Here is a 26,829-nt window from a genome sequence, read left to right as displayed (position 1 = left end):
AGTACATTTATTTGTTATTGATTTCAGACTTTTATGCTTGATGTTCATTGTGTTGGTGTGTTTCTGTTCAACACTTTGACTTCACTTTCGTTTGATGTTAGGGTCTATGCAAAGGGATAGTCTGTTGCATACAAGCACCAATTGTTGTAATACTTGTGAACTTTGCATTGTTGTTCTAGGTAAACGCTCAGTGAGTGACCAACACTGGCTATACTGGTTACTCAGTTGAAATGTTAGTTATATGTTCATTTGCATTTTAGTTATTAACGGGGTTCTAAGGGGTCCTTCACATCGTTGAAAGTTAAGGAATTTGAGGAAGAACGTTTTCGAAAATACCAAAAAATAGACATGGTTCATTGAAAGTGCTCATACAACCCCAAGTGCTCTTTCGTTAACTGTGAAATGTTAAGTAAGTAGAAGACAGTTTTATAATCAAAAAGGAAAGGGGAACTATGCAAAAGTTTGGGCACCCCAAGACATCTGAACTCTCAGATAACTTTTACCAGGGTCTCAGACCATAATTAGCTTGTTAGGAATATGGCTTGTTCACAATCATTGTCAGGAAAGGCCAAGTGATGCAGATTTTAAAGATTAATAAATACTCTGCCTCCTGTAACCTTATCTCATTGATCAGCAGCAATGGACTCCTCTAATCAGCTGCTTAGCACTCTGAAAACTAAAATGATTGATGCCCACAAAGCAGGAGAAGGCTATAAGAAGACAGCCAAGCATTTTCAGGTAGCTGTTTCCTCAGTTCATAATGTAATTATGAAAAGGCAAACTGTAGTGGTCAAGTTGAGGTCTGGAAGACCAAGAAAACTGTCTGAGAGAGCTGCTTGTAGGATTGCTAGAAAGGCAAATCAAAACCATTGTTTGACTGCAAAAGACCTGCCGAAAGTTTTAGCGGACTGCATCTTCACCACAAAATTCAGCATCAGAGGTTTGCAAAGGAACATCTAAAACAGTCTGATGCTTTTTGGAAAAAAGTCCTATGGATTGATGAAGTTAAAATAGTACCTTTTGGACACAGTGAGCAAAGGTATGTTTGGACAAAAAAATGGTGCACCTGTCCAACTGTTAAACACAGAGGTGGATTGATCATGCTTTGGGCTTGTGTTGCAGCCAGTGGCCCGGAGAACATTTCACAGGTAGAGGGAAGAATGGATTCAGAAATTCCAGCAAATTCAGGAAGCAAACATCACACCATCTGTAAAAAAAGAAAAAGCTGAAGATGAAGAGGGGATGGCTTCTACAACAGGACAATGATCTAAACACACCTCGAAATTTACAATGAACTACCTCGAGGCGCAAGCTGAAGGTTTCGCCATGGCCTTCACAGTCCCCTGACCTAACCATCAGTGGATTCAAGGAACTACTTTTATTCAAAGCAGTGAAGAGAAACAAGACAGATGGGTGGACAGGGCAGGGGGTGTGGACGGAAGGCTGACATGCCGAGAGGATCACGTGCCAAACTCAAACAACACAACATCTTGACCATGTGGAAAACGATTTAGTAGCCTGTGCCGCCAGGATGACCGATATAAAGAATAATGAGCAGAATGTCATATGTTGTTTCATTACCTTGGCAAACTAGTAGGAAGTTACTTGGTCAAAGACTGTATGTTGGGACTCGTTGGATCCATTATCAGGCCATTGGAGGCCAAAATGACATCTCTCACGACATCAGACATCTGGCAAATTAGCTTTTATAACTCACAAGTTGTCCTCAGACTAAAATGTGCAACTTAGACATAATGGTGTTGATTACTCTTTGACTGGCTGTGTTAACCTTGCTCCCTGCCTGTTCCCTGTTTCACATAGCCTGTTTCTCCGACTGTTATCTCTTTCCCTCTGCTGCGTGTTCTCTCATTATCTGCCTCATTCCGGGCTGTTTCTTTATCCATCTTTAATTCACCTCCCTTTTTATTGTCCTTATTGGACCTGTCTTTTATCCATCTCCTTTTTGTCTCCATCACCATCTCTTCCAACCCTGCGCCTTCCTTTTACCCTCTGCGCTACTGTCTCACTAACCCCTGCTTTCTCTCTCCCTCCCAGCCAGCAGATTTGGATGCCTGGGTAAGCAACACTACCATTGCTGGTGCCTACTTTTTTTTCAAACTCAGTTTTTCTTGCTCTTTCTCTCTCTCTCTTTCACTCTCTCTTCTCTATTCAAATGTCATGTTTTCATTGTGCATTAAAGCGAGGCTGTGAGTGCGCTGCCGCCACCATTCCACACAACAACACTTTGGGAGGTATTCAGCTAGAAAATTACACATCATCTGTGCTGCTAGCAGAGGTGATTTTATACACATACACACACAGCCCTTAAGCATCAAACAGCCGCCGCAGAAAGAAAAAAGTGCAGTGAGCACAGTATAGGGATTTGCAGATGTGCTCTTTGGGGATGCATGTGCCTGTTAAGTTAGGATAAGATTAGATTGGATTACAATAAATGTAATGTCAGTCTGTGCGTATGTGAATGTGTGTGTCTGCACGCCTGTATTCACCATACCAGCAAAGAGCACAGAAGATGAGTAGATCATCCAGGGGAGATGGTGTTGCTCCATCTGATCTTTATCACACTCACTAGTGCACAACTCGGATACAGCAATCTGTCACCATTACACCATGGCATAACACAGTATGTGTGTGTGTGTGTGTGTGTGTGTGTGTCTGGGTGTCTGGGTGTATGTTTGTAACACACACAGTCTATTTCAATGCTACATAAATCCATGCCCTATTGCTGCCTTCTACTGCCTCACTCCCAGTCAGCTTCATTGTGCTCATGCACCATGTCATGTTCATACCTCTGTAGCACTGTTTCACTCATTACCCTTATTGGTTGGAAACAAAGTGTGTTCCTGAGAGCCCCAGCACTGATTGATAACCATTTTAATATGCAGGCACACTAAACCTCTACAGATCAAATGTGTGAATTCTGGAGAAAATTCAGCCATCCTGTCACACCATGTGCATGTTGCCTGTCCTTTTATGCATTTTAGCCATATTATGTGATTCAGACTGTGGAGCCGTTGAGGTCCTGCTTTGATCTGCTGCATACTCTCCACAGCATGACCAAACTTCTGACAGATGCATGTTAACATGAAGACCCTAAACCAAGCCGCAAGGTTTTTACTTAATCAGTTCAATTCAGCTCTGTGCCATTCAGTTCAGTTCGAGTTAGTCAATTTAGATACAGTCTGTGGCATGTATGCTGAAAATAGATTTGATATTGTGCTTTCATGTAAAGACACGGCACCATACCTTACTGCACCGGTTGCCAACCTGTGGGTCCCGACGTCCATTTGAAGTTGCCAAAGCGTCACAGGGGGTTGCATGGCCCTCTTGATTTTAAACAATGTAAAAAAACAACAACCCACAGTAGGCCTGTATCTCAGCATTTCATTTATTTCTGTGAAGAAAATTAAATTGAATTGTTATTTTTAATGTTTAGATTACTTTCCAAGATATAAACTTAAAGAAATCTCACAGGACAAGGCCATGGTGAACTCAACTTCGCAGTTTTAACAACCAAAGAGCTAAGAGAACAGTGGCCAAGTGTCAGGGGAAGGAAACACTTGATTTGTTAAAAAAAAGGAAGCTTATTAAGTATATACGATTGAAAGAAAAAAACAAAACAATACATAATACAGATTAAAATAAAGTCAGGGCTCATGAGTTTACTCAATTATAGAAAAGGGGTCCCTTAAGAAAAAGGTTGGGAACCACAGACTTCGTGCAAAATTCATCACCCTGTGACTGTTCATGCAAAATGTATGATCATTGCTTTTATGTTCCAGCAAAAACCTTCTTTCTAATATTATGATTGAATAATCTAAAATGAGAGGGATAGATGGATTAGTAATGCACAGTGAGGGGAAATATTGAGCTGATGGCATGGTGAGGGATCACAGCACAGTAGTTTGCATGTCAGTCACCTAGACAGATGTCTTGACAGTGCTTGCTAATGTCTTCAATTTTGGACTGTGCATTTCTCCTTTGACTATCCCTCCCTGTTATTTTCTGTTTGCAGCGCTGCAGTACTGCCTCATTGCTCTTTTTCTGTCTCTGTTCATTTTGTTATTTTGATATTTTTTTTTATCATAAAGGAATTCCCTTTCATTCCATTTTATGGGATTGTGTAATGATATTGACACACTGTGGAGTCTTCATGTCGTTAAAACCAGGTTTCTCCATGGCGTAAGTCATGTTGCGTCTTTTAGTAAATATTTCCTTTAAAAAGGATTTGTTGTTTCAAATCCCCAGTGCATGCACAGCTCCAAAACTGAACTGGCGACTTATTTTCACAGTGTATCTTCCTCTGCTTGCATACTGCTACGCCATAGCCCAAACTCTGGGTCCTCCTACAGCCAATCTGCCATCTTGCTGCCTGTCAAAGCTTGGCCTTTCACCTCATCCTATAGCGCCAGCATCGCCATGTCAGGTCCTGCCGCCGCTGTGCCAGTCACATGCCACCTGAGTAGTTTTGTAAGTTCTGTTACATTAGATGGACCTGCTGTTACATAACTGTTCTTTTGTGTTTTACTTTGGCGTAGACGTGATGTACTTTCATATTACTGTAGCTTTCCATCTAGCATCATGTTTTGAAAAATGTGAACCTGCAATTTGATACACTAATCACGTACTTAGGGTGGATATAATCCTTTTTACCGTGGTCTTCTAAAATGTCTGTGCTGTTTTTGGATGAAAACAGGTTTATGTAATGTTTGCTAAGTGCTATAGAAAGAAATATCTAATACCCCCTGCCTGCATTTGGTACATATCACTACTGTAATCTACACAAGTGGTAATGCATCTGCCAATAACAGTGGTTACTGAAATGTGAAGTAGAGTTGATGATACTTTGAATTCTATTTATAAATCATAGGTGAGATGTGTATTCATGTGTCATATTTTCTGACTCTGTCGGGCAGTGAAAGCAACAGGTTGCTTCATTTCTTCTTCCCTCAGCATTTACCTCTGGCAGGTGTCCCGTGTGTGCAACATGCTTATGTGACTGTGATGTTTTAGGCCATTACTTTCAGTAATTTAACCCACTTAGTAACAATGTCAATTTAAAAATCGTCAAGTGAGAAGTTTTAATTAGTACCTGGATTGATTTCCTTGTCCTTACTTGCTGGGCAGTCAGAATTGAGTATTTACGCTGATGTGCACGGGTTATATTAGTGTAGTAAATTGTTATGTGTCGTTATAAAGAACTACAACAGCTGTTTTTTATATTATATTCTTGCTCTACTTCTTCTATTGTCTTATTTTCTTCTTCCACTCTCCTTGCATTTATTTCAGACCAAACAACTGAAGAGGAAAGAGGAGGAACTGGTCAGCATATCTGCCTTTTATAAAGAGCAACTAGAAACACTGGAGAAAAGGGTAAGGGGCATTTTTCATCTTATAAAGACTTATGCCATTAAATGAAAATAGCTAGAACTAATCCGAAAGGCCTTTTTTATAAAAAAATTTCCTCAGATGTGTCCATTAGTTGCATTGCATTAATTACATTACAAGATCTTTTTTTTTTCTTTGGGGGTTTCTACGGTGGGAGTTTGAGATTCAAGCACTTTTAGCACTTATTTTGACATGTATAACAGGAGACCTCACTAACGAGATAAAAAAAATACCCTATAGGCTTTCATTGAAAAGAAATCTTCACACATGAGAAAAACCAAAACAAGCCTTAAAGTGACATATTACTCACTCTCCTTAGAGAGTAAAATCTCGCTGAGACACAAGACCCTCTTCCCTATCTTGGAAATGTCAAGCCCACATACCAGTGTCAAAATGTAAATGTAAATGAATTGAAAGTTTGAGCAGGCAGATGAGAGTCACGACTCACTGTTGATGGACCAGCACTCAGGAGAGGTTTCACAACGCTGTCTCCCTCGCAGAGCCTCAGTTGTCTAATCAAATGTACTGTGCTTTTCTCATCACTGTGTCCTTTTGCCAGCAACCCTGTGGTCTTTTCAAAAAATGGAACAAAAATAAAAGCGGTTTGTGGGTGCTTTTAAGGAATTATGACCTGTGTTCCTTCCATCCGAGCACTAATGTGTCGTTGATATTTTGCACCCTGAAAAAGCCACAAGCACAGTGGTTTGATAAATGTTGCTTGCTTACAGAGTAAACTTTGATGAAAATTTGTGAGAGGCAAGGTTGGTAGCACCTGGTCTATGATTTTAGGGCAGACAAAAACTGCTTTATGCTTTTAGGAATGGACAGAGGCTAGAAGAAAGGACAAGAGGCGTAAGTGTGAAATTATAGAGTGCAAGTGAAGTAAAGAAGATGTAGGGGAAAGACAGTGCAAATATTTTCATATTTATTAAGGATACACAAAAACAGCTTGCACATTAAATCAATGAATAGTGAAAATATACAGGTAGAGGCACATCCACTCTCACACCCTTCCCTCCCCTTGCCCATCCTGTGTTTCGCCTCTCACACCCACAACTCTCCCTCCAGTATTCAGTAGACACTCTTTGGGACCTGACTCCCCCCCCACCCCTCTCCCCATCTCTCCCTCCGTCCGGCAGGCCCATCAGGCAGACGGGGGACCTTATCTAGTCCCTGGCACTCGCCTCCTTTAGGCCTCTGAGAAAACCTTTTACATAGCCAAGTTAAATGGAAGGGCCCCTGCACACCGTGCGGCAAGCAGCACACGCTGCAATGCTTGACGGAAGAGACTGATTGGCAGAAGAGTGGAGGATGCTCTATCTTTCTCCGCTCGCCGCCGCAGTCGCTTTTTCTATCACTTTTTTTCACCCCTCACTTGCTTGCAGCTGACCTGCATGCGGATGAGGGAGTGAGAAAGACAGGGACTGAGAGCAAGAGATAAAGAGGCTATATGGACTGTGCATTAAACAGTCTATCCTGAGCCAGCACCCTGAGCCGGCGTCCATCTCCCTCCTTCTCTTCCTTCATTTTCCAATCTAGCACTCCATTCATCCAGGCCTCCTTTCATGCCCCCTTTCCTTTTTACTCTGCCTATTTTTCTTTCCTTTCACACTCTCATACCTGTGGCAAATACTAGTTGGGCTGGAATAAATGGCCACTTAAAAGTTGAATTGTGACTGACACAGGTCATATACATAAATGCAAAACACAATCTGAAACAGCAATATGTCTCACTTTTCACATAATTTATGATCCAAGCAGGTGGAGACAGCTCTACACTACCCTGTAACGGCCTTCCAAACCATCAGTATTGTATTAGTGCAAAGCAGAGATGTAAAGGTGTTGAATGCCATTGTCTACGTGTGAATATCAGTCTCAGAGGAATAATCTCAGAGGACGTGTATTGTCCTCTGAGATTATTAACACACATGCACAAGCAGACACTCATGCTCATGCAGTTGTCCTGATGTGTTGATGATCTGAGAGGGAGATTTAAGTCAAAGGCAAGAGCAGTCAGATTAGAAGGAGAATCTACTGGTAATTGATGTGTGATCTTCCCCTGAATCAACATTTTACTCTAGTTTAGCAGCCTCCCCTTCTAACAGGCTAATAACTGTGTGTGTGTATGAGTGTATGTGGTTGATTACCTGTATGAAAACACACCCTGGTGTCCAGTTTGCCTAAGGGATAAATGGCGATAACAGACTATTATGTTTGTCTAAAGGCTGTGGATGCTGTTAGAGTCCACTACAGACGCAAATGAGAAAACAGCCTATGTGTGTGTGTTTATTGTGACAGGCATGTGTGTGCTGTCACTTCAGAAGTAATTGTGATAGAGTGGCCTATCCTCTGCACAACTTTGCATTTCCTCTCCTCCACATACATAAGGCTCACACACTAAAAGACCCCCCCCCCCCCCCCCCCCCCCCGAGCATACCAGTACATCCTCTACTTCTCCTCTCTCTCAATCCCCTCCTCTCACTCGTTTATTTGTGGATGCCTCCCTAATCTCTTCCTAGTGTACAGGTGGAGTATATCTGTCTCCCTGTGGCAACATACCCTGTGACTCTGTAAACAAGTCTCAGTTTAAAATTCACCTCTTTTAATCCCCCCCCCCCTTGTCGACTGCTGCCTCTGAAATAAAAAAGAAAAAATTAATCCGCCTTCGTCCAAGCGTGGAGCGTGAAACAACCCCTCCCTCAAAATCCTGACATCAGCCCATCTCAATCCACAGCTGCTGGAGGGTGTTCAGACGAGTGTGCATGCAAGGATCATCTGAACACAAGCATTCACATACAAACACAGATTTAGTCACACACCTGCATGTATGCAAGCTTACACACACGAGCGGCACACATGCAGCCACACTAATCCCCTCCATGAGTCTCTCCAACACCCCCAAAACATTGCTTTTCCCCCATTGAGGGTTATCATCCCCCCTTTCTGTCTCTCCACATCGGGCTTTCGTCCCCATGGGTGCAAATGACTGGGAAGAGCTCAGAGTGTGTGTGCCAGTGATAGTGCTGCCACTTCTGTGCTGTCGTGAGAGCTGAGCTGTGGCTGTTGCTCTGGGTCTGATCTGTCAACAGACACACACAAAAAAAAACATGTTGAAACACACAAAAACGACAGTCTTGAGGTCCCCCAACAATTTGACAGGATAAGCTGTACCTGTCAGTCCAAACACTACATTCACACTTCCTGTGTCCTCATTTTCCCCATATGCCCCTGTTCTATTAGCAAAACCAGAGACACAATAGTGCTGCTGGTACGGCATTCCTCCCATAACCACCAAATATATATATATATATATATATTTATATATTTATATTAGCATTTTATACTGAAGCTGTGATTTGTTGTTCAACCCAGACTGTTATATTTTTTTGTTTATTCATTTATTTTCCATTTTCCAATCGAATGGTTCCCTGTGTACATTTCCTCCTATTTTTTTCAATAATGTACCCCTTTGAAAAAAAATTCCAGCCATGCACCCCCTGACTAGGGCAACATTTTTGGCAAAAAACAACAACGAAAAAACAAAACAAAACAAAACAAAAAATATGTATAAAACATATTCTTCCTGATACTGAAAATATATATTTTTTTTTCCACTTTCATTTTAACTTCTTTCCTCGCTATTTCAGTTGTATTACTGCTACGTGTCAACCACAAATCCATTTTCTTGATTTTCGTCTGTCATTCAGTATCAAAACTAACTTCCTGATAACAGTAAACATACTTGAATGTGATTATATTTGTAGCAGCAGATGGATGAAGGGAAGGATGGATGGTTTATCAAATTTACATTTATATTTTTATTGAACATTTTTAATATAATTATTGTAGGAATTATGTATGTCTGAAATTTTTTAAATTAACATTTTTTAAAATTCTCACGCACCCCCTGCAGTACTCCAAAGTGCCCCGTACATATACTCCCATTTGAGAAACATTGCTTGAGCTAACTCTTTTGGCTTTGGAAAGGTGCAAACTCAAAGAAGGGGTGGGTAGCAAGAGATGGAAAAGAGAATATCCCTCACTGTCTCCTCACCATGCTAACATTTCTAAATGTATTCATTTATCTTCTTCCAAGTGGGAGGCACTATATCAACTACAGGCTGATCCCACCTAACCCTTAAGATGGAGCCTTGGTAGAATGCACCAATCACCAGTGAGAAGTTCACTTTACCTTTAAACCATCTGCTTGCTGCTTCTCTTCCTGGTGCCCTACTCTCTATGTCCTGCATAATCTGAGACACCCAGGGGTTTAAGCCCCTGTGGAGCCTTTTTTTTTATCTTGGCTTGAACACTGAATGTCCCACAAGGCAATTACAGACTTTCAAGTTTCAGCTCAGCTTTCTTCTGTTGAGTGTACCCACTGAGCCCTTGACCTGAGGCTAAAGGCTAAGACGCTAACATGTGGCTAACTTCTTACCACATATTCCCAGGGAGCCAGCCAAAGTATTAGCTAACTCTTCTTTAACAAGGAGTGAGACTTACTGTCTCTTTAATGTTCATGAATCCAGGGCTTGGTTTCTAGTACTTTTAAATTAAGGTATTTATTGGTAATGTTTAATGCTTAAGAGATTAATGAACCACCTGAGAAGAGGTTTTGAGGCCTGGACCTGTCTTTTAGTCCAAAGGTATGTGATGCTGAGATGAAGTATACTTCCAGTCTTTGTAGCTGCAGTCAAGGGGCGGCATTTGTGGTATTTAAACTTAGTGTACATGTTAGCAACGGGAAGACTTAGCAGCAAGAATATAATCCTGAGTGCTGTCCTGAAAAATCCTTTATAACACAGCTAGAAAACATCACTGGCATGGATAAAGTCTTACACCTAGGGATGTTTGGTGTTTCCACATTGTGAAATACAGTGACAGCCAAACCGGTCCCCAAACTCAAATGACATAAGATATTGTAAACTGTAATTAGTCACATTTCTGTTCTAATGTACATCAGGCCTCCAAGTGGCCCAGTTTACATACATCTGATTTAGCGGGATGACAAAGTATGTAATCTACATGTAATGTCTGGAAGTAGCTCACGAATGAGTCATCTCACTTTCTTCTCATCTCTGTCTCAGAGATACACATGCACAGTGTCGATCAGACAGGATGTACAGATCAGTATAGCAACACTGACAATCATATCTTTCACAAATCACCGCTTTTCTCATGTGACGCAGTTCTGACCGCACTTAAAACGTTTCAGAACATCGGGGCTGTGGTTGAGTAGTCAACTAAATGCTTTTCCTTGACTTTGACGGAGAACATCATGAGGTGTGGTGCGTGTGGGAGAGAAAGGGGAGAGGAAGGGAGAGAGGTACTGGTAGAGAGATAGAGAGTGTTTTATTGGCTACCGTTATTGCCACTTGTTATGGTTCTGTGCATTGATAATGTTGATGTTTCTGCATTTTGTGATGTGTCTGGGTCAGATATGTGACCAAAAATATGTGAAATGATAAACACTCCTATTTTTGAATATATATTATTTGCATTTGTTTACAATTTGTCAGTACCAAAAGCTAAAATTAAGTTTTGAATAGGCTGCTGAAAATGTCTGGTTCATCCACATTCCCTGGTATAAAATCCAGCCCAGTTGAATTTGTAATTGAATAGCCCTGATGTACATCGCCTATATATTGGTTCCAGACCCCTGCCTATCACTTTTTGTCAGTGTGCTTATTGTTCTCTAGCCAATCAGAGCTTTGTAGTCAGAATTAAGAATGGTAATCTCATCTTCCTGCTCTCAAGGCAAAAAAATACAGTACAGGCCAAAAGTTTGGACACACCTTCTCATTCAATGCGTTTTCTTTATTTTCATGACTATTTACATTGTAGATTCTCACTGAAGGCATCAAAACTATGAATGAACACATGTGGAGTTATGTACTTAACAAAAAAAGGTGAAATAACTAAAAACATGTTTTATATTCTAGTTTCTTCAAAATAGCCACCCTTTGCTCTGATTACTGCTTTGCACACTCTTGGCATTCTCTCCATGAGCTTCAAGAGGTAGTCACCTGAAATGGTTTTCCAACAGTCTTGAAGGAGTTCCCAGAGGTGTTTAGCACTTGTTGGCCCCTTTGCCTTCACTCTGAGGTCCAGCTCACCCCAAACCATCTCGATTGGATTCAGGTCCGGTGACTGTGGAGGCCAAGTCATCTGCCGCAGCACTCCATCACTCTCCTTCTTGGTCAAATAGCCCTTACACAGCCTGGAGGTGTGTTTGGGGTCATTGTCCTGTTGAAAAATAAATGATCGTCCAACTAAACGCAAACCGGATGGGATGGCATGTCGCTGCAGGATGCTGTGGTAGCCATGCTGGTTCAGTGTGCCTTCAATTTTGAATAAATCCCCAACAGTGTCACCAGCAAAACACCCCCACACCATCACACCTCCTCCTCCATGCTTCACAGTGGGAACCAGGCATGTGGAATCCATCCGTTCACCTTTTCTGCGTCTCACAAAGACACGGCGGTTGGAACCAAAGATCTCAAATTTGGACTCATCAGACCAAAGCACAGATTTCCACTGGTCTAATGTCCATTCCTTGTGTTTCTTGGCCCAAACAAATCTCTTCTGCTTGTTGCCTCTCCTTAGCAGTGGTTTCCTAGCAGCTATTTGACCATGAAGGCCTGATTCGCACAGTCTCCTCTTAACAGTTGTTCTAGAGATGGGTCTGCTGCTAGAACTCTGTGTGGCATTCATCTGGTCTCTGATCTGAGCTGCTGTTAACTTGCGATTTCTGAGGCTGGTGACTCGGATGAACTTATCCTCAGAAGCAGAGGTGACTCTTGGTCTTCCTTTCCTGGGTCGGTCCTCATGTGTGCCAGTTTCGTTGTAGCGCTTGATGGTTTTTGCGACTCCACTTGGGGACACATTTAAAGTTTTTGCAATTTTCCGGACTGACTGACCTTCATTTCTTAAAGTAATGATGGCCACTCGTTTTTCTTTAGTTAGCTGATTGGTTCTTGCCATAATATGAATTTTAACAGTTGTCCAATAGGGCTGTCGGCTGTGTATTAACCTGACTTCTGCACAACACAACTGATGGTCCCAACCCCATTGATAAAGCAAGAAATTCCACTAATTAACCCTGATAAGGCACACCTGTGAAGTGGAAACCATTTCAGGTGACTACCTCTTGAAGCTCATGGAGAGAATGCCAAGAGTGTGCAAAGCAGTAATCAGAGCAAAGGGTGGCTATTTTGAAGAAACTAGAATATAAAACATGTTTTCAGTTATTTCACCTTTTTTTGTTAAGTACATAACTCCACATGTGTTCATTCATAGTTTTGATGCCTTCAGTGAGAATCTACAATGTAAATAGTCATGAAAATAAAGAAAACGCATTGAATGAGAAGGTGTGTCCAAACTTTTGGCCTGTACTGTACATGTGAATGAGCTCACCAAAATTACATAGGTATTTATAAATCCACTTTCAGAAGTAACAACTCTTAATTTGGCACATTTCTACAATTAACTGCAGCAGTTTCTGTGATGACTGAAATTGACTGGGTGGATACTTCAACACTACTGATTGGGTTAATGCAAAATACCCTCTCCTCCTTTATATTAGATTTATTACATATACTTTACTGTCATTCTTTAAAGAACAGAAAAGGATAGAGGGACAGATTATTACATTGTAGTGAATAGTAGCAGATAGGATTAAAGAAAAAGATGCCTATGACATTACTTGAGTCGTTTCCAACACCAGACATTCAAATCAGGAGAAGCATGTCTGCGGATCAGCGTGAAATAATGAGATATGAAAATGACTAGGGGGCACTGGAGGAGTAGAGGGCTAGGGATTGTGGAGGAGGTTTGTGTTTGATCCCATCTCTTTCCTTGCTCCGTCACTTCAATTATCTTCCTCTCCTATCACCCCATCTATTGGGAATATAGGGAATGATTAAGTAAAAGCGTGCGCGCTGTGGTTATTGGTTTAAAATGGTGATTACTGTGAGGGTGGCGAGAGAGATTTGCTTTGTGTTTGGGGCATTCTAGACAAACTGTATTTCATATGATTTGACATAAAGCCTGTAAGGTGGTCATTCATCTCACAGAGCTGATGATTGTAAGCCTTTTCTCTGGACTGTGGCTGGAAATACTGCACATTTATACTGTTTCTAAAACTTCTTATGTTCGTGATGTCTTCCTGGTCAGCACAGCTCTGACCACACCACAGTGTAGTTAACACTGTGACCACTGACTACACCAGCAGAGGTGTGCTGTGTATGACCTTGCCCTCTAGGCATGTGCTCCACCTGTCTAGCAATTGCTGTTTAAATGCCACAGTTTCTCATATGAAATAAAACATTATGAAGTACCAACAGGCAATCAGCATTCAGATTTGTAAGTAGCGCTGTAAAATTCAAAGGTCGCTAATTTAACGAATGTGACATTTGAGTTGCTGCTTTATGCATTTTGCTTATCATTACTGGCTTATTAGAGCTTGGAATTGAAGCTAAAAAAAAGTAAATTAAATAGTTGTAACTATGGTAATGTTGTGTAGATAATGCAAGTTTTTAAAGGGGACCTATTTTGCTCATTATCAGGTGCATACTTGTATTTCGGGCTCCTACCAGAACAACTTTATTTGCTTTAGTGTTCAAAATACTCTCTGTGCTGGGACACTTGTATTCACCCTCTGTCTGAAATGCTCCATTTTAGTACCTGTCTCTTTAAGACCCCTTCTAAAAGAAGCCCAGTCTGCTCCGATTGGTCAGCATTTCTGGATCACCCGTCTGCATTGTCGTTACAGCCAGCTAAACGACTATATAGCAGAGAATGACAGCACAAACTACCATGAAATATCACCAATAAAAGCTTCTAAACACAAGCGGACATGCCTCAGCAGGAATACCTTTCACAATTAGGGAGAAATTAGCAATATTGTCAAACAAGACTATATGTTTGCCTGATGTTAACATGTAGCTACATGTAGCGGTGTAGGCTATTTAATGGAGCAGATGACCATATAAAAAATTCAGCACTAGGTGATGTCAGCTTGTCTCGAAAGTAGGAGAAAAATAAAACATTTGAAACAGAGTATTCAGAACGGTCTGAATGGTCTCATGTGTATATGACAGAAAATAAGTAAAAGCATTATATGTCCTCTTTAAACTCTTATTCATGGGACTTGATTTGAGGACTTAGTCTTGTTTTTTATGTTTTATATAATGAGATCTTTAAACTAAATAGTCTTAAAGCCATCATTAAAAGCAGCATATGCCTAAGCAGCTTGCTTGATGTTCAAAATGTAAAGTGGAACCTCTTCAGAGCTGTATAATATGACTGAATCATTCTCACCTTGCTTCCTCTCTCTGTCTTTCTGCCTACAGAACCTTGACAACTACAAGCAGGCAGCTGAACAGTACGACGAGGCAGCTACTAAAGCTGAGGCCCACATCAGGTAAATACTGTGAATTACTTTGCAACACCATTTTCTTTGGAATGAACCATTCAGTATTCTCATTACACAGTTGCTCCTTACTGCCTCTGCACTGTTATATTTTTACGAGCCTATCATAGGCTGAGGCAGTTTGCTGAATACACCTGTAAATAAACTATTAGTTGAGGCTGTTTTTTTTTCTTTTTCTGGGCTAACCCTGCATATCTAAATTTAAGGCAGACATTGTATGCCAAATTAGAAAAAAAAACACCTTAGCACAGTGGATGACAGAGAGAAAACAGCTCTGACTACCAGGCTGGCCACACAACACTTGTCAGAAAACAGATGTGGGCAGAGACCTGAATGTGAAGGCTGGTTGATTGTTAGTATGCTGTTAATGTGAAACCCACACCTCCTGCAGCTGCCTCACAGTGAAAACATTAATTTCCACACATACAGAAGTGATAATTTACCATTATCACTTCTCAGCTCCCATGTAATAGTATTGTGACAAAATTATCATATTAACATATCAGGGCTCAACATTTTCCTCTTTAGATGAATAAGTTAAATATGTCTGACATCTGTCGCAGCTCAAAGTTTAAATACTTGAGAATATATACATCTTTTTGTGAGAGATGGTTCAGACTTTTTGAAGTGGGCTTGTATGAGGTACTTATTCATAGTCAGTCTGTGACGATGCATTGATCTGGATCGATATATTGATGTAATGATCAGTGATCCAGTATCATCGATGCAAAGTGAAAACATCAGTCCATATCGTCATCTTATTTTGAAAGTCTGTCACCGTCAAACAGCAGCAGGCAGATGGCAAATAGCCAAGAGAAAGACAATGAGGATAAAGTTATTTACTTGGGAATAAATCAGCAGTGTGGAAATATTTTGGATTTCGGAGAAAGAGCACATGCCATACCTAAACTATACTGTTACAATGTAAAACACGACGTTACCTGCCTGGACGAGCATCTCACTCTGCTAACTTCTCATCACAACATCAGCAATTATGTTTTAACAATGTTCAGCTGAAAAAACATGCATGCAGATTGAAATTCAACTGAGCTGCTCTGTCGGCTGGTGCAGCGACTTAGACCAATGGTGAGTGATAAAAATAATGATGTTACATGTAATTTGTTAAGCTATGAGAAGAGGAAAAAAGTCTGCTAGCCACTAGGCTAATTTATGCAATGTAAACATGCTCAAGCTAATAATGAGTAACTAGCAGAACACAATTGTTTTGTCTGTGAACCTTGACAGTTATTACTGAGCTGATTGTGGTACCTTTGTTATATGATTTTGTTGTTTTAAGGCTGTTGAGAGAAGTTTGCCTACAGGTCCTTACGCTAGATAGCCCTCGAATTTTATGAAAAAGATCATGGTTTGGGTTAAAATGAAAAGGTTTCTTTCAGAAGAAGGTTAATTATTCCATGTGCTGTTTTATGTGTGTTAATGGAGTCAGTTTAAAGTTAACTTTACTACACTTATTTATGTGTTGTTTTTATCTTTTATGGCCAAAAGCAAGAAAGAAAGGGGTGGCAGCTTATTCTGTAACAGTTTGTGCTTAATGTTCATATAATATCATCTCATATTGATCACAGGCCCCTGAAATGCATCACATGGAAATGGTATCGTGGAAGACTTTGTAATATCAGCAAATATCGTGTGGTTGCCCAAAGAATCGATATAATATCGTATCCTGATGAAACTAACGATTTTCACCCCTTGTCAGTGTATTATCTGCAGTAGGTGGCAGTCGTCTCGCCCCATGTTTGGAGGCTGAAATACATTTTGCTTCTGCCCCCGTCCACAGCAGTACATTACTTAGCTACTGTGTTGGTACTTCTGCCTGCTTTTCCAAACTTAGGGCATGCCGGTTACAAACTACTGTCTGTAGTACACTGACTTTGGATAGGTACCTGTTATTTGGGCATGCATATTATAGCATAACAATTTTTGGATACTGCTGCAATAATTATTGAGGCAGTACTTTCATCTGTTAGTTGGCCCTTCCAAGTATATTAATTGTCTACTCAGTGCAGTATATCTTGACCCATTTTAACATGTTTAACACATGAATGACACTATATTAGCCTAATGGGTAATGAAAACAGACCATAACAATTGCTGCTTATGTTTCTTTTAAGTGTACTGCTTTCTGCCTCTTTTTCTTGCTTTATTTGCAAATTAGACATGGCAAAGAAGATCATAAAATATATGAGACTGTCACTGTCTTTGTTTTTATTCTGTTGTGTTATCTCTAGTGCTCGGGGAGACAACTTGAATTGTGTGAATCCCATTAGCTGGTTTGGAATATGTGACGGGTGCTAGATTTCATTTATAAATTTTTACAAAAATACATTCTTATGGAATATTTGGACTCTTCCCACTCTGTGCAGTGTGTATTATAATTTTGACATTAACATCCTCGCATTTCTTTTTATTTCTTATAATGGGTTAGGGTTACCATGCACCTGAGTATCATCATTTATCATCACATTAACATTTGTCTTGTAGCCACTACCAGTTTGGTAATCCAGGCAATAAATTATGAACAACTTGGCCTTTTAAATGGCCCAATTCTGCTGGTAGGAAAACAGAAACAGCACAATTTCAGAAGAAGCAGAGGTGCTCCTCTGAGATGGCAGAGTTCAGAACTCACCTGCTGGCAAAAAGCATGTCAGATTCATTCAACACTGAACTGCCGCCACACTGGCACTGCCAGAGCATGTGGCTCTTGCCAATTTACGCCCCTCTGTAACACCCATTCTTACCCCTTTTTGGAAATAGAGGGAGAGAGAGAGAGAGCCAAAGAGCTCCGTGAATCCAATTTCGTCAGAAAGCCATTCATTTTCCCTTTTCCCACGTGCATGGCAATGATTATCGCAAAACTGATGAAAGAAGACTAATTAATTCAGATCTCTTTTTTTCATCCATTATTCTCAGTGCACATTCCTCCCCTTTTAAGTCCCAATAATACATAAAACATTTGCTTGTTTATCCTGGTTCTTATGTCTCACTATTCACCAATAAGACCTAAACTTAAGCTGAAATGAAACAAAACCTGTTAAAGTTATAATATACAGGAGCCAGCCATTTTTTTCTGTCTGCTGCTAGCAGAGTTAAATGTATCCAGGTCTCATGAGATTCATGGGGAACACATCAAATAGAACTGAAATATCTCCCTGCTGAACAGTATATTTTATATTGGGTTTATTAGTGAGTTTTACATTGATATTTTAATAGCAATATGTAAAAAAAAAAAAAAAATTGTAATTGATTAAATAATTGGCTGTTTTTTCTTCCTTCACTTTGCTTTCAGTATGCACTATACAGATATTACACATGTAGTTGATTAGTCTGAGACCTTTCCATTGGATAATGAAGGTAGAGTAAATTAGTCAAGTCATTAAAGGTTGTTTTGATGTGGTAGCAGCACAGAGGGGTAACTGAATTCTCAACAAACTCTATGCAATATCAAGCCTGTAATAAGAAACATATCAAGCTAAGTCTATGCAATATCATTAATATCCAGATTCATTTGTCATTTCCTATCGAGGTGGGAAATGAAAGAGAGTCACTGTCAGTGTCAGTTAACAGTTTTGCAGCATTAGTTTGTAACTTGCACGAGTGTGAGTTAAGGTGCTGAATCTTGAAAAAGCATCCCTCTGTCCAAGGACTTAAGTTGCATGGCATTCCTCTCTCTTTTATTTAAATTGTCACAAACAAGAAATATATAAAATATGGCTGTCCTAGAAGTAAATGTGTAAATGTTAATAGTAAGTCAATAGCATAGTGTAGCAGCATGAGGTCTACTGCTTTCCTGGAAACAGCAAGAGGCAAAAGCAGATGCTTGGTCTTTTTGCTAGCTGTGCACTGCCTGATGGGCACTGACCTCATCCACGACATTGCCATCTTCTTGCACCTGCTCCATTGAATTTAACAGCATACAATTCAAGTCCAAAATTTTGTCCAAATGATTACATTAGCGAGGATTTGCTATTGTCCGTAGCTGCATGGAAGAGGTTAGAAGATCAATTTTGCACGAGTTTGCCAAAAGAGCATTTTGTCCCGCCACAATGTGTTGCTCATTATTTTTTTAAGTGCGTGCGCACACAAACTTTCACTCCCCTTTTCTTTTTCTATCTCCGCCACACACACAGGCACACTTTGTATTCAGGCAGCCACGTGCTCGTCATGTTCTGTCAGCATTCGGGCAACGGTTTCATTGTGCCGTGGTCACGCTGTCATTTCACACTACACTGACCACCCAGTAATTATTCTATTTACCCAGTGCTTTGGGGGGGGCTGCAGCACAGTCCAATGCGTATGTAGCTACAGTTTGTCTTTTTCTTCTGTCTTCTGTATCTGTACCCAGTTTAGCAATGGATTTCCCCCTTATTGTCTAATTTTCCTAATTCTAAAATATTTTTCTATGTAACTTTGTCTGCCTTTATTTATTGTCCTTAGCCTCTTTGCTTGTAGTTTCTGTCTTCTTCACTGTTTTTTGTGGGTATAAGAAAGGAGAGGAGATAGAGTAATCTTAAAGTCAGGTGACTTGTGTTGTTTGGATTCTTTTGTATTCTTCCTTCTTCCTGTTGATAGTTTTGGTTGTATTGGTTAAACTGTTGCACCTGACCTACACATCTGCACATAGGTACTGTAGATCATGGGCAGGCCAACATGTTGGCACAATCATAGGCACAGGCTATGCTTCAAATGACAACACCAAAATGATAGGTACCAGAGCATGTGAGCGGAGCGGGTGAAAATTTCCACTCCTCGCTCGCAGACCTGTCACTTTGCGCCGCTCATCCGCTCCGCTTGGTTCTGCGCATTCTTCGCTCCGCTCCATCATGAATTTTATCCTGCTCCACTCGCTCACCACTCCGCTCAAAAAAACTGCGTCATACTACCCTAACCTGTAATCTTCTGTTCACAAATAAAACATGAGCTTGGTAGATTCTCCGGGGAAGCCCTCTCCCCGCAGTTAGGGACCGTTCTCCAAGGTACCGCTGCTTCTCTTCTCAGTTTCTTTTCTGAAGTACACAGTAAACTCCATAGTTTTGAAAGAAGATAGTGTGGGTGTGCGCAGGTGCAAAGATGCATTCTGGATGGGGCATGAGCGACCGGAGCAAAATTGGAGCGAGAGATAAGGCTCTGCTCCACCTTTTAAAAAAAATAGCCGCTCCTCGCTCAACACAAAATCCTCCCGCTCCGCTCACATGCTCTGATAGGTACCTAATAAGAAGTGCAAGAGTCTGGACTTGGAGCCCCCTTAATATTTCTGTAACCATAGAGAGATTATTTAAGAATGAATCCTTAATGAAGAAAGATAATACTTTTGAGTTGGGCGATATGACAGTATATACCGTGCAACGGTAGAAATGTGTCTACGGGTAGAGATATGGCGCTACCGTGTCTACTGCATCTATTTGGGGCAGGCTATGTAGCAAATCAGGGCTGTATTCTTGCATGATCTCGCAAATCTTGGAGGAAGAGAATAAAGTTGACTTGAAATTATTGTTCTCAGGAACCTTAAAGCTTCTTTTTTTGGTTCTAAGAAGGCACAGACACACCAAACCAACATCAAAAAATCTACTGCGACAAAGGCTGGTTGCCTCTTGTCGCCTGAGTCTTTGCCAGAAAGTTACAGTTGAACACACCGTAAAGACTACAGCCCACGGCCAACTAGCATGTGCTCTCTGTACCTGGGTAAGAGGAAATAACTCTCCATAGTGGTAGGCATTGGTAGTCTGTAAACCAGAAGACCTACAGGACAATTTCAAGATGCTACTTAGCCAGTTAGCACATTAACAACACAACCCAAGTTGAAAGAACAAAGCATATTTATGGTGAGCTAGCGAACAAAGCTCAATAGCCAAAATCACAATCTTACCTAATATAACAAGTTTGTTTTGATCTCACGCCCTCTTGACTTTAACTGTTTGTTTGCTTTCCTCACTTTCGTTTCTCTTCCTGTGCACTCAGCTGAACTGCCAGTCAGAATGATTTCATTCAGATGGACTGTCACCGATACGGATTCAACATCCTGAATCGGCTGTAAAAAAGCCGACAATGGCTGACGCTGCATAAACTTAGGGCTACAGGTACTCAACAATGGCCCAGAATTGACCAACAGCCAACTGCAGACTCAGCCATAGCACATTATTCATTGGTGGAGAAGATGATTTGAGTTTTCTGTACTGATGGAAGATGTTGACTGATGGCTTTTCTGCATGAAATGGTTAAGGTCAACAGCTTGACCATGAGGACAAGAGGAGAGGAGTAAGTTAGCAGAAGAGCTAGCTGTGGCATTATGCAGGGTGAGGGTAATGTCTTGCATGTAAGACTAAACTATATAGATGTCAAGGTGCGGATACCTTTAAAGGCCTTTTTACCAGCACTGGGGTTTCAAATTTGATAAAAGCAACAGTGGCAGGCTGGTGGAGGAAGTAATCCCATTTGGTGAGACGGAAGTCAGTTACAGTGCTCTTGATTAGTTATAAGGGACACCGCCATTACAAGTCCCTTTTAGTTTGTTTCAGTTTGTTTATTGACAGTTACTGTAGTCTCTTTGGCTGCTATTTCCTAGCTGTGATTCCAGATCCAACCCCAAATAGTTTGAGTGCAAAGTTTAAGCTAAAAGCTGGCTCTCACACCTAAGGAGGACTCTTTGTTTATTGCAGGGCAACAAGATCGAAGCCTCCTAGTTTATCACCTCTCTTTTTCCTACACTGGACAGGTCACTCGCTCTAAAACATTATCCTCGTGTGGGGGCATGGTGAGTGGTTAAATGTTATCTAGTGACATTTTCTACTTGCTTTGCCCTACTACATGGGGCATTTGACAGAAGTTCATCCATTAGCCTTGCCTTGGGGTATCAGACTACCCATATTCCACAAAAAAAAACACTCTCACCTGAGAGACCCACAACATTGCAGCTTAGCTTACTTTAAGATCTAAAAATCCATTAATCCTCTTAAAAAAAAAAACTTGTTACCCTTAAAGTGTTAGCAAAGACAGAACGCAAGTGAACCTCAGGTGGATGTCTGTGTGAGGATTCACCATGAAGTAACTGCTGACAGTTTGTGGTTAAAAGCCTTCTTCCATGTGAGTTTGTTATATCTACTTTATTCCCTTCGTGTGTCTATTCTTGTGTGTATGTGGGTAGCGTGTCCAATTAGTGAAACAGACAGGTAGCTAACTGTAAGGATCTCTGTGCCCCACAAGGTAGTAGACTGCTAGTCATTACTAGAGACAAGACCTGTCTGTGCTGTGGTCCAACAAAAAGATTTACCATTAAGACAGAAAGCTGCAGTCACTTACTCTCTGCCTCTGTTACTGTTGCAGACCTCTCTTTGACTGCCTTTATACATATATATATATATATAGAGAGAGAGAGAGAGAGAGAAACACCTACACACACACTCAGACACAAGAATTACAGAAAGGTCAGATTTGGTCTGTACAGTTACAGTAGATGTGGGAGAAGACAAGCACTGCTGCATTTATAAAACGATTTCCATGATTTAAACAAGATATCGCCCTTATTATATTGATGTGAATAGTTGTCAATCAATCAATCAATCAATTTTATTTATAAAGCCCAATATCACAAATCACAATTTGCCTCACAGGGCTTTACAGCATACGACATCCCTCTGTCCTTTGGACCCTCACAGAGGATAAGGAAAAACTCCCCCAAAAAAAACCTTTAACAGGGGAAAAAAAAACGGTAGAAACCTCAGGAAGAGCAACTGAGGAGGGATCCCTCTTCCAGGACGGACAGACGTGCAATAGATGTGTATGTGTATGTAATAATTAGATGACGTCAGCCTAGTGGGCAGCCCGCGAGCCAGCTGCCCGCTAGGCTGAAACATCGCTCTCACTCACGGAGAAGAGGAGGAACGTTAGCGTTAGCTCTCGGTGTTAGCACTAGCCGAGTCGGCTGCCACCAGCTACTGGAGTAACTTACAGCTATGGAGCGCTTCTATCAGCTCTTCTAGTCACTGAGCCTCGCCTCCATCTCAGCAAATATATTACAAAAATGTAGCCTAGCAGGGAGGCTACATTTTACAATGCTAATTGAAAATGTTAGCTGGGCTGCCGGGCTAACTTACTCACTTAACACAGCCGTAACGCCTGACCCATTGCTGGGACCGAGCCGCTAATAACTCAAGCTCCAGACATTAACCCATCCCGTTGTTTCCTCCGCAGCCTCCACTTCACCCAGCTTCACTCAGCTGCCCGATAAACCCACTGCTTCTTCCCACATTAACCTGAATAACAAACCAGGGCTCGGTGCTCCGGTTGGATCCAAACAGAGAGCCGGGGCTAGTTGGGAAGCTAGCGGAGGCTAACTGGCTGTGCTTCACTCCGGTCATGCTGCGGCTAACGCCTCGCCAGCTGCTCCCAGCTAGCTCCGGATTGTTATTGAGGTTAAAGTGGGAGAGGCAGCGGATCTGTGAGGCAGATGAGTGAAGTGAAGCCTGAGGAGGAAGCACCGGTTAGCCCCGGTTTCCTTCCGCTCTCTGCCATTTCATTTCGAAAATATGCGCTGCCATTGCTGACTGGCTGTAGCCTTTTATAGGGAGGGAGGGCCAAGGGCTCCGAGAGGGGGGAGGGGAGGTGGGGAAACGTACATGAACGCGCAGCCGGACCGGCTTGTAAACAATGGGCTGGAGATCAACACAGAGAGAGGGTGTGTGAGGTCATGCTATACTCCAGATGAAATTACACCTCTAGTTCTTCACATAGCATTTTTTTAATCACATCAATCTAGAAATGATGAATTTCACTTATTGCTTCTTTAATAGATGTTGGTACAAAGAAAAAGGACATCAGTACCTCACATATATACTGTAGTAACACAAAGGGACAGCAAAGGACAGGCAACATTTAAGTAGAAGTAGAACACCTATAGAGGTGTAACACTCATTTAACTAAGCAGTGTAATGTGCAGCAGGCCGTATGTAAAACAGCACAGTTTATGAGACCCAAAGTAAGAGATTCAAAATAATAAATAATGTGCTCAGATATTGTATACCTCTTTGTGTTGTATGGATTTGAAAGCTGCAGTGTTTTCCCAAAGAAAAGTGAAGTTGTTGAAAGAAAAGAACCTTACAAATTAAATGACACAAAACTGGAATTGAAATAGTTGGTGATAAAAATGCCAGCGATGGAAGGTGATAGCTGCGAAACGCTCCAGAGAGCATGTCTCACCCCACATCACCCGCAACTCGAGTTGAGTCGTCCAAGCGCAAGGTCTCCTGATTGAAAAGTTATCAGTGATGAGATGTCACACACAAACACACGTGCACACGCGCACCTTATCTTGTTCCCGCATGTCACCTGTTTTAATGAAACACTCTCCTTATCCCCTCCCATCTCCCTCTCCCCATATTCCCACAAAGTGAGTTTGGTGGGGATCAATCAGCCAGGCTAACAGAGTGCGAATTGTTCTTCTACATTCCTATCTCCCTTCAGCACTTCAGCTGTCAGCGTATGAAGATACGGGCGGAGTTCTGTCTGTCTCCAGTCCATGGCTTGTAGCTGTTTTTGATTGCTATTCCCATCTGAGACATAGACTTTGTAAGTGTTTTGGTGGACTTAAGTTTTTGGGGTGTTGTCGTATTATGAGCTTATGATTAATTGTGCTTCATCACTTAGCAAAGGTAGGATAAGCAATTATTATGACTACCAGAATAATCTGAGTTGTTTCAGACCTTTACAGGTTTTATGAACTAAATCTTTAGTTCTTATTTTATGTGATTTTGACAGTAAGATTTCTGCCATTTGATATATAATGTTGTGGATGTTAGCCTTGTGGTGGTATCATAAAAGCTTTACAAAGCCTCTAACAATACAAGATGCATGCTCTGGCTGCCATTCCTTTTGATCTCATCCCTGCCACGATATCTTTGATCCTCTCCTCTCTCCCTCTCCACTCAGAGTAATATTAAAAACCAAAAGTACAATGCCATGGCTGCTGCTTTAAAGGAACCCAAATCATACATTAATAACCGTCCACACATACACACAAACACAAACACCAACTTAGACACAGAGAGAATAATAAAATGCTACGCCTTTACGATTTTTCCTTTTTCTTCTTATTGCTTTATTCCCTAATGTCACGCTTTGCAGCGGCGCGGAACTTGAGCTCTCTTCATGAAAACCACACACTGCCAAGGTGAGACAAAAAATAATGAAATACTTTTAACAATTTGAGCCTAATCTTTCCCCCCCCAACTCTGCACGTATTTATGCAAAACGTCACAGGCAGAAAGCAATTGGAGTGTTGTTTTGCTTCTCCTCCCCTGCAAAAGTTAGCTATCAAACTAGCTGGGGCGGCTAATGTTTTTCTAATAAGAGCTCACCTTTAATTTCAGTCAAACGAGGCAGTTGGTGCAGATTAGCAGAGGCAATTTTCTGCTTCAGATTCCATTATTAAAACACTCCTGCTATCAGAAAGTTTCTCTTGTTGAATTGAGAAAAGTTTTTTTTTCTCTTTTACTTGAGCTCGGATTAATACCTCTAGGCTATTGTTGCTGTTATCTCCTATTCTTAGGGAGTAATTCAGAATGCCGACCAGCTGTCAGAGTGCTAAGTCAAACATCAGCCAGTCGTATAATTTTAATCATGTGATTGAAACTCTTGCCGATGGATTTCAGACTGACCAATACAACAACGCTGTCTTCATTTTCAATACAATACCAATTCTTTGCTATCAAGAGCTGACCATGGCAAATCCTCACTTTCCAATCTCCTTATGTCCTTTTTAACGTGAAAGAGAGCTATTCAGCCTGAATTCCTTTATCCTGTATCTTAAGGCTGTTTAGTATTTTAATAAAATTCAAGCCAACACCTTAGATAAGTGTATCCAGCTTTCTTTAACATCAACTAGTGAATTATAGAGACCCTGATAGTACCCTGTCAGTGTCCCAACTGAATGACTGCTCAGACGTTACGCAAAGTGCACTAATATTCAACTGTCATCCTGAGCACAGAGTGGCGTGGCGCTGCACAATGTGCTCGAGGCAAAATGCAGATTGTGATGGTTGCCATGGGGTTCTGTTTGTCTATGCGAGCTGCAAGGGTTATTTGTCATTTAATACGTCACTGTCACATTCTGTTTCTCTCCCTTTCTCTTTCTCAGGTTGCATTCACTTCTCTTTTCATGAATATTCTCTCCGCCAGTGATTTATTTAATCCTGTCGCTCCACCCTCCACTGCACACGCAGACACACACACACACACACACACACACACACACTTAGACTGCATAATACACACACCAGTGCAGAGAAATTTCTCCTACAGTCTTCTGTGTGTACAGTTTATCTCGTGCACACACACATGCAGTGCATTAACAAAGCACAGTTCAAACACGTGCACATAAATTTATTGTGTGTATTTGTCAGTGACGGCAGGGACTAGTGAGTTCATTCATATGTGAAGGATGCATGATTCTGTAATTGCTTTTAGGGATGGCATGAGGGCAGTTCTGTGCATGTGTGTGTGCGTACATGCATGATTGCGTATGTGAATGTCAGGTGGTCAGCTCCCCAAAATAAATAGGCATGTCCTATCATGTTAAAGGAAGCCATGCGTCTACTTATCAAGTTGAACACTAATTCTTTCTTTCCCTCTCTGTCTCTTGTTCTTTTTCTAACAATACAGTGTTGTATACAGACTGAATAAGGACTGTGGGATAACATCATGATGTTCGTTAGAAAATTAGAAAACTTTACATAATAAATGTCTACACAAGGTCTTGTCTAGTGTCACACAAAGGGAGACAATCTCTGTTTTACACCATCCTATTATAGTTGACATTCAGAGTTCATTACTGACCTCAGTAGCAGCAGTTGACAAAACAATCTCACCTCAAGATGTAATAAAAATGGTTATTAATGAAAATTGCTTTTGATCCTCAGGGGAAAAATTTAAATGGAATGGATCATGTGATATAATTTACTATATATATACTACTTAATAGA

General features: G+C 41.0%; 1 protein-coding gene across 2 annotated transcripts in view; it reads left to right on the top strand.

The window, feature by feature from the left end:
- Positions 1 to 26,829, top strand: part of chchd6b (coiled-coil-helix-coiled-coil-helix domain containing 6b) — a 71,759-nt gene that overhangs the window by 18,861 nt on the left and 26,069 nt on the right. Inside the window, exons 5-7 of one of the 2 annotated variants that reach the window (XM_033626066.2) lie at positions 2,056 to 2,076; positions 5,308 to 5,391; positions 14,760 to 14,830. In XM_033626066.2, the coding sequence (XP_033481957.1) occupies positions 2,056 to 2,076; positions 5,308 to 5,391; positions 14,760 to 14,830 (176 nt within the window). The remainder of the gene's footprint in view (positions 1 to 2,055; positions 2,077 to 5,307; positions 5,392 to 14,759; positions 14,831 to 26,829) is intronic. The other variant, XM_033626067.2, reaches the window with a different exon arrangement.

The sequence above is a fragment of the Epinephelus lanceolatus genome, chromosome 1, assembly GCF_041903045.1.
Source record: "Epinephelus lanceolatus isolate andai-2023 chromosome 1, ASM4190304v1, whole genome shotgun sequence".
NCBI lineage: Eukaryota > Metazoa > Chordata > Actinopteri > Perciformes > Serranidae > Epinephelus > Epinephelus lanceolatus.
The sequence above is the reverse complement of the archived record's forward strand: the minus strand, read 5'-3'. Positions and strand labels throughout refer to the sequence as shown.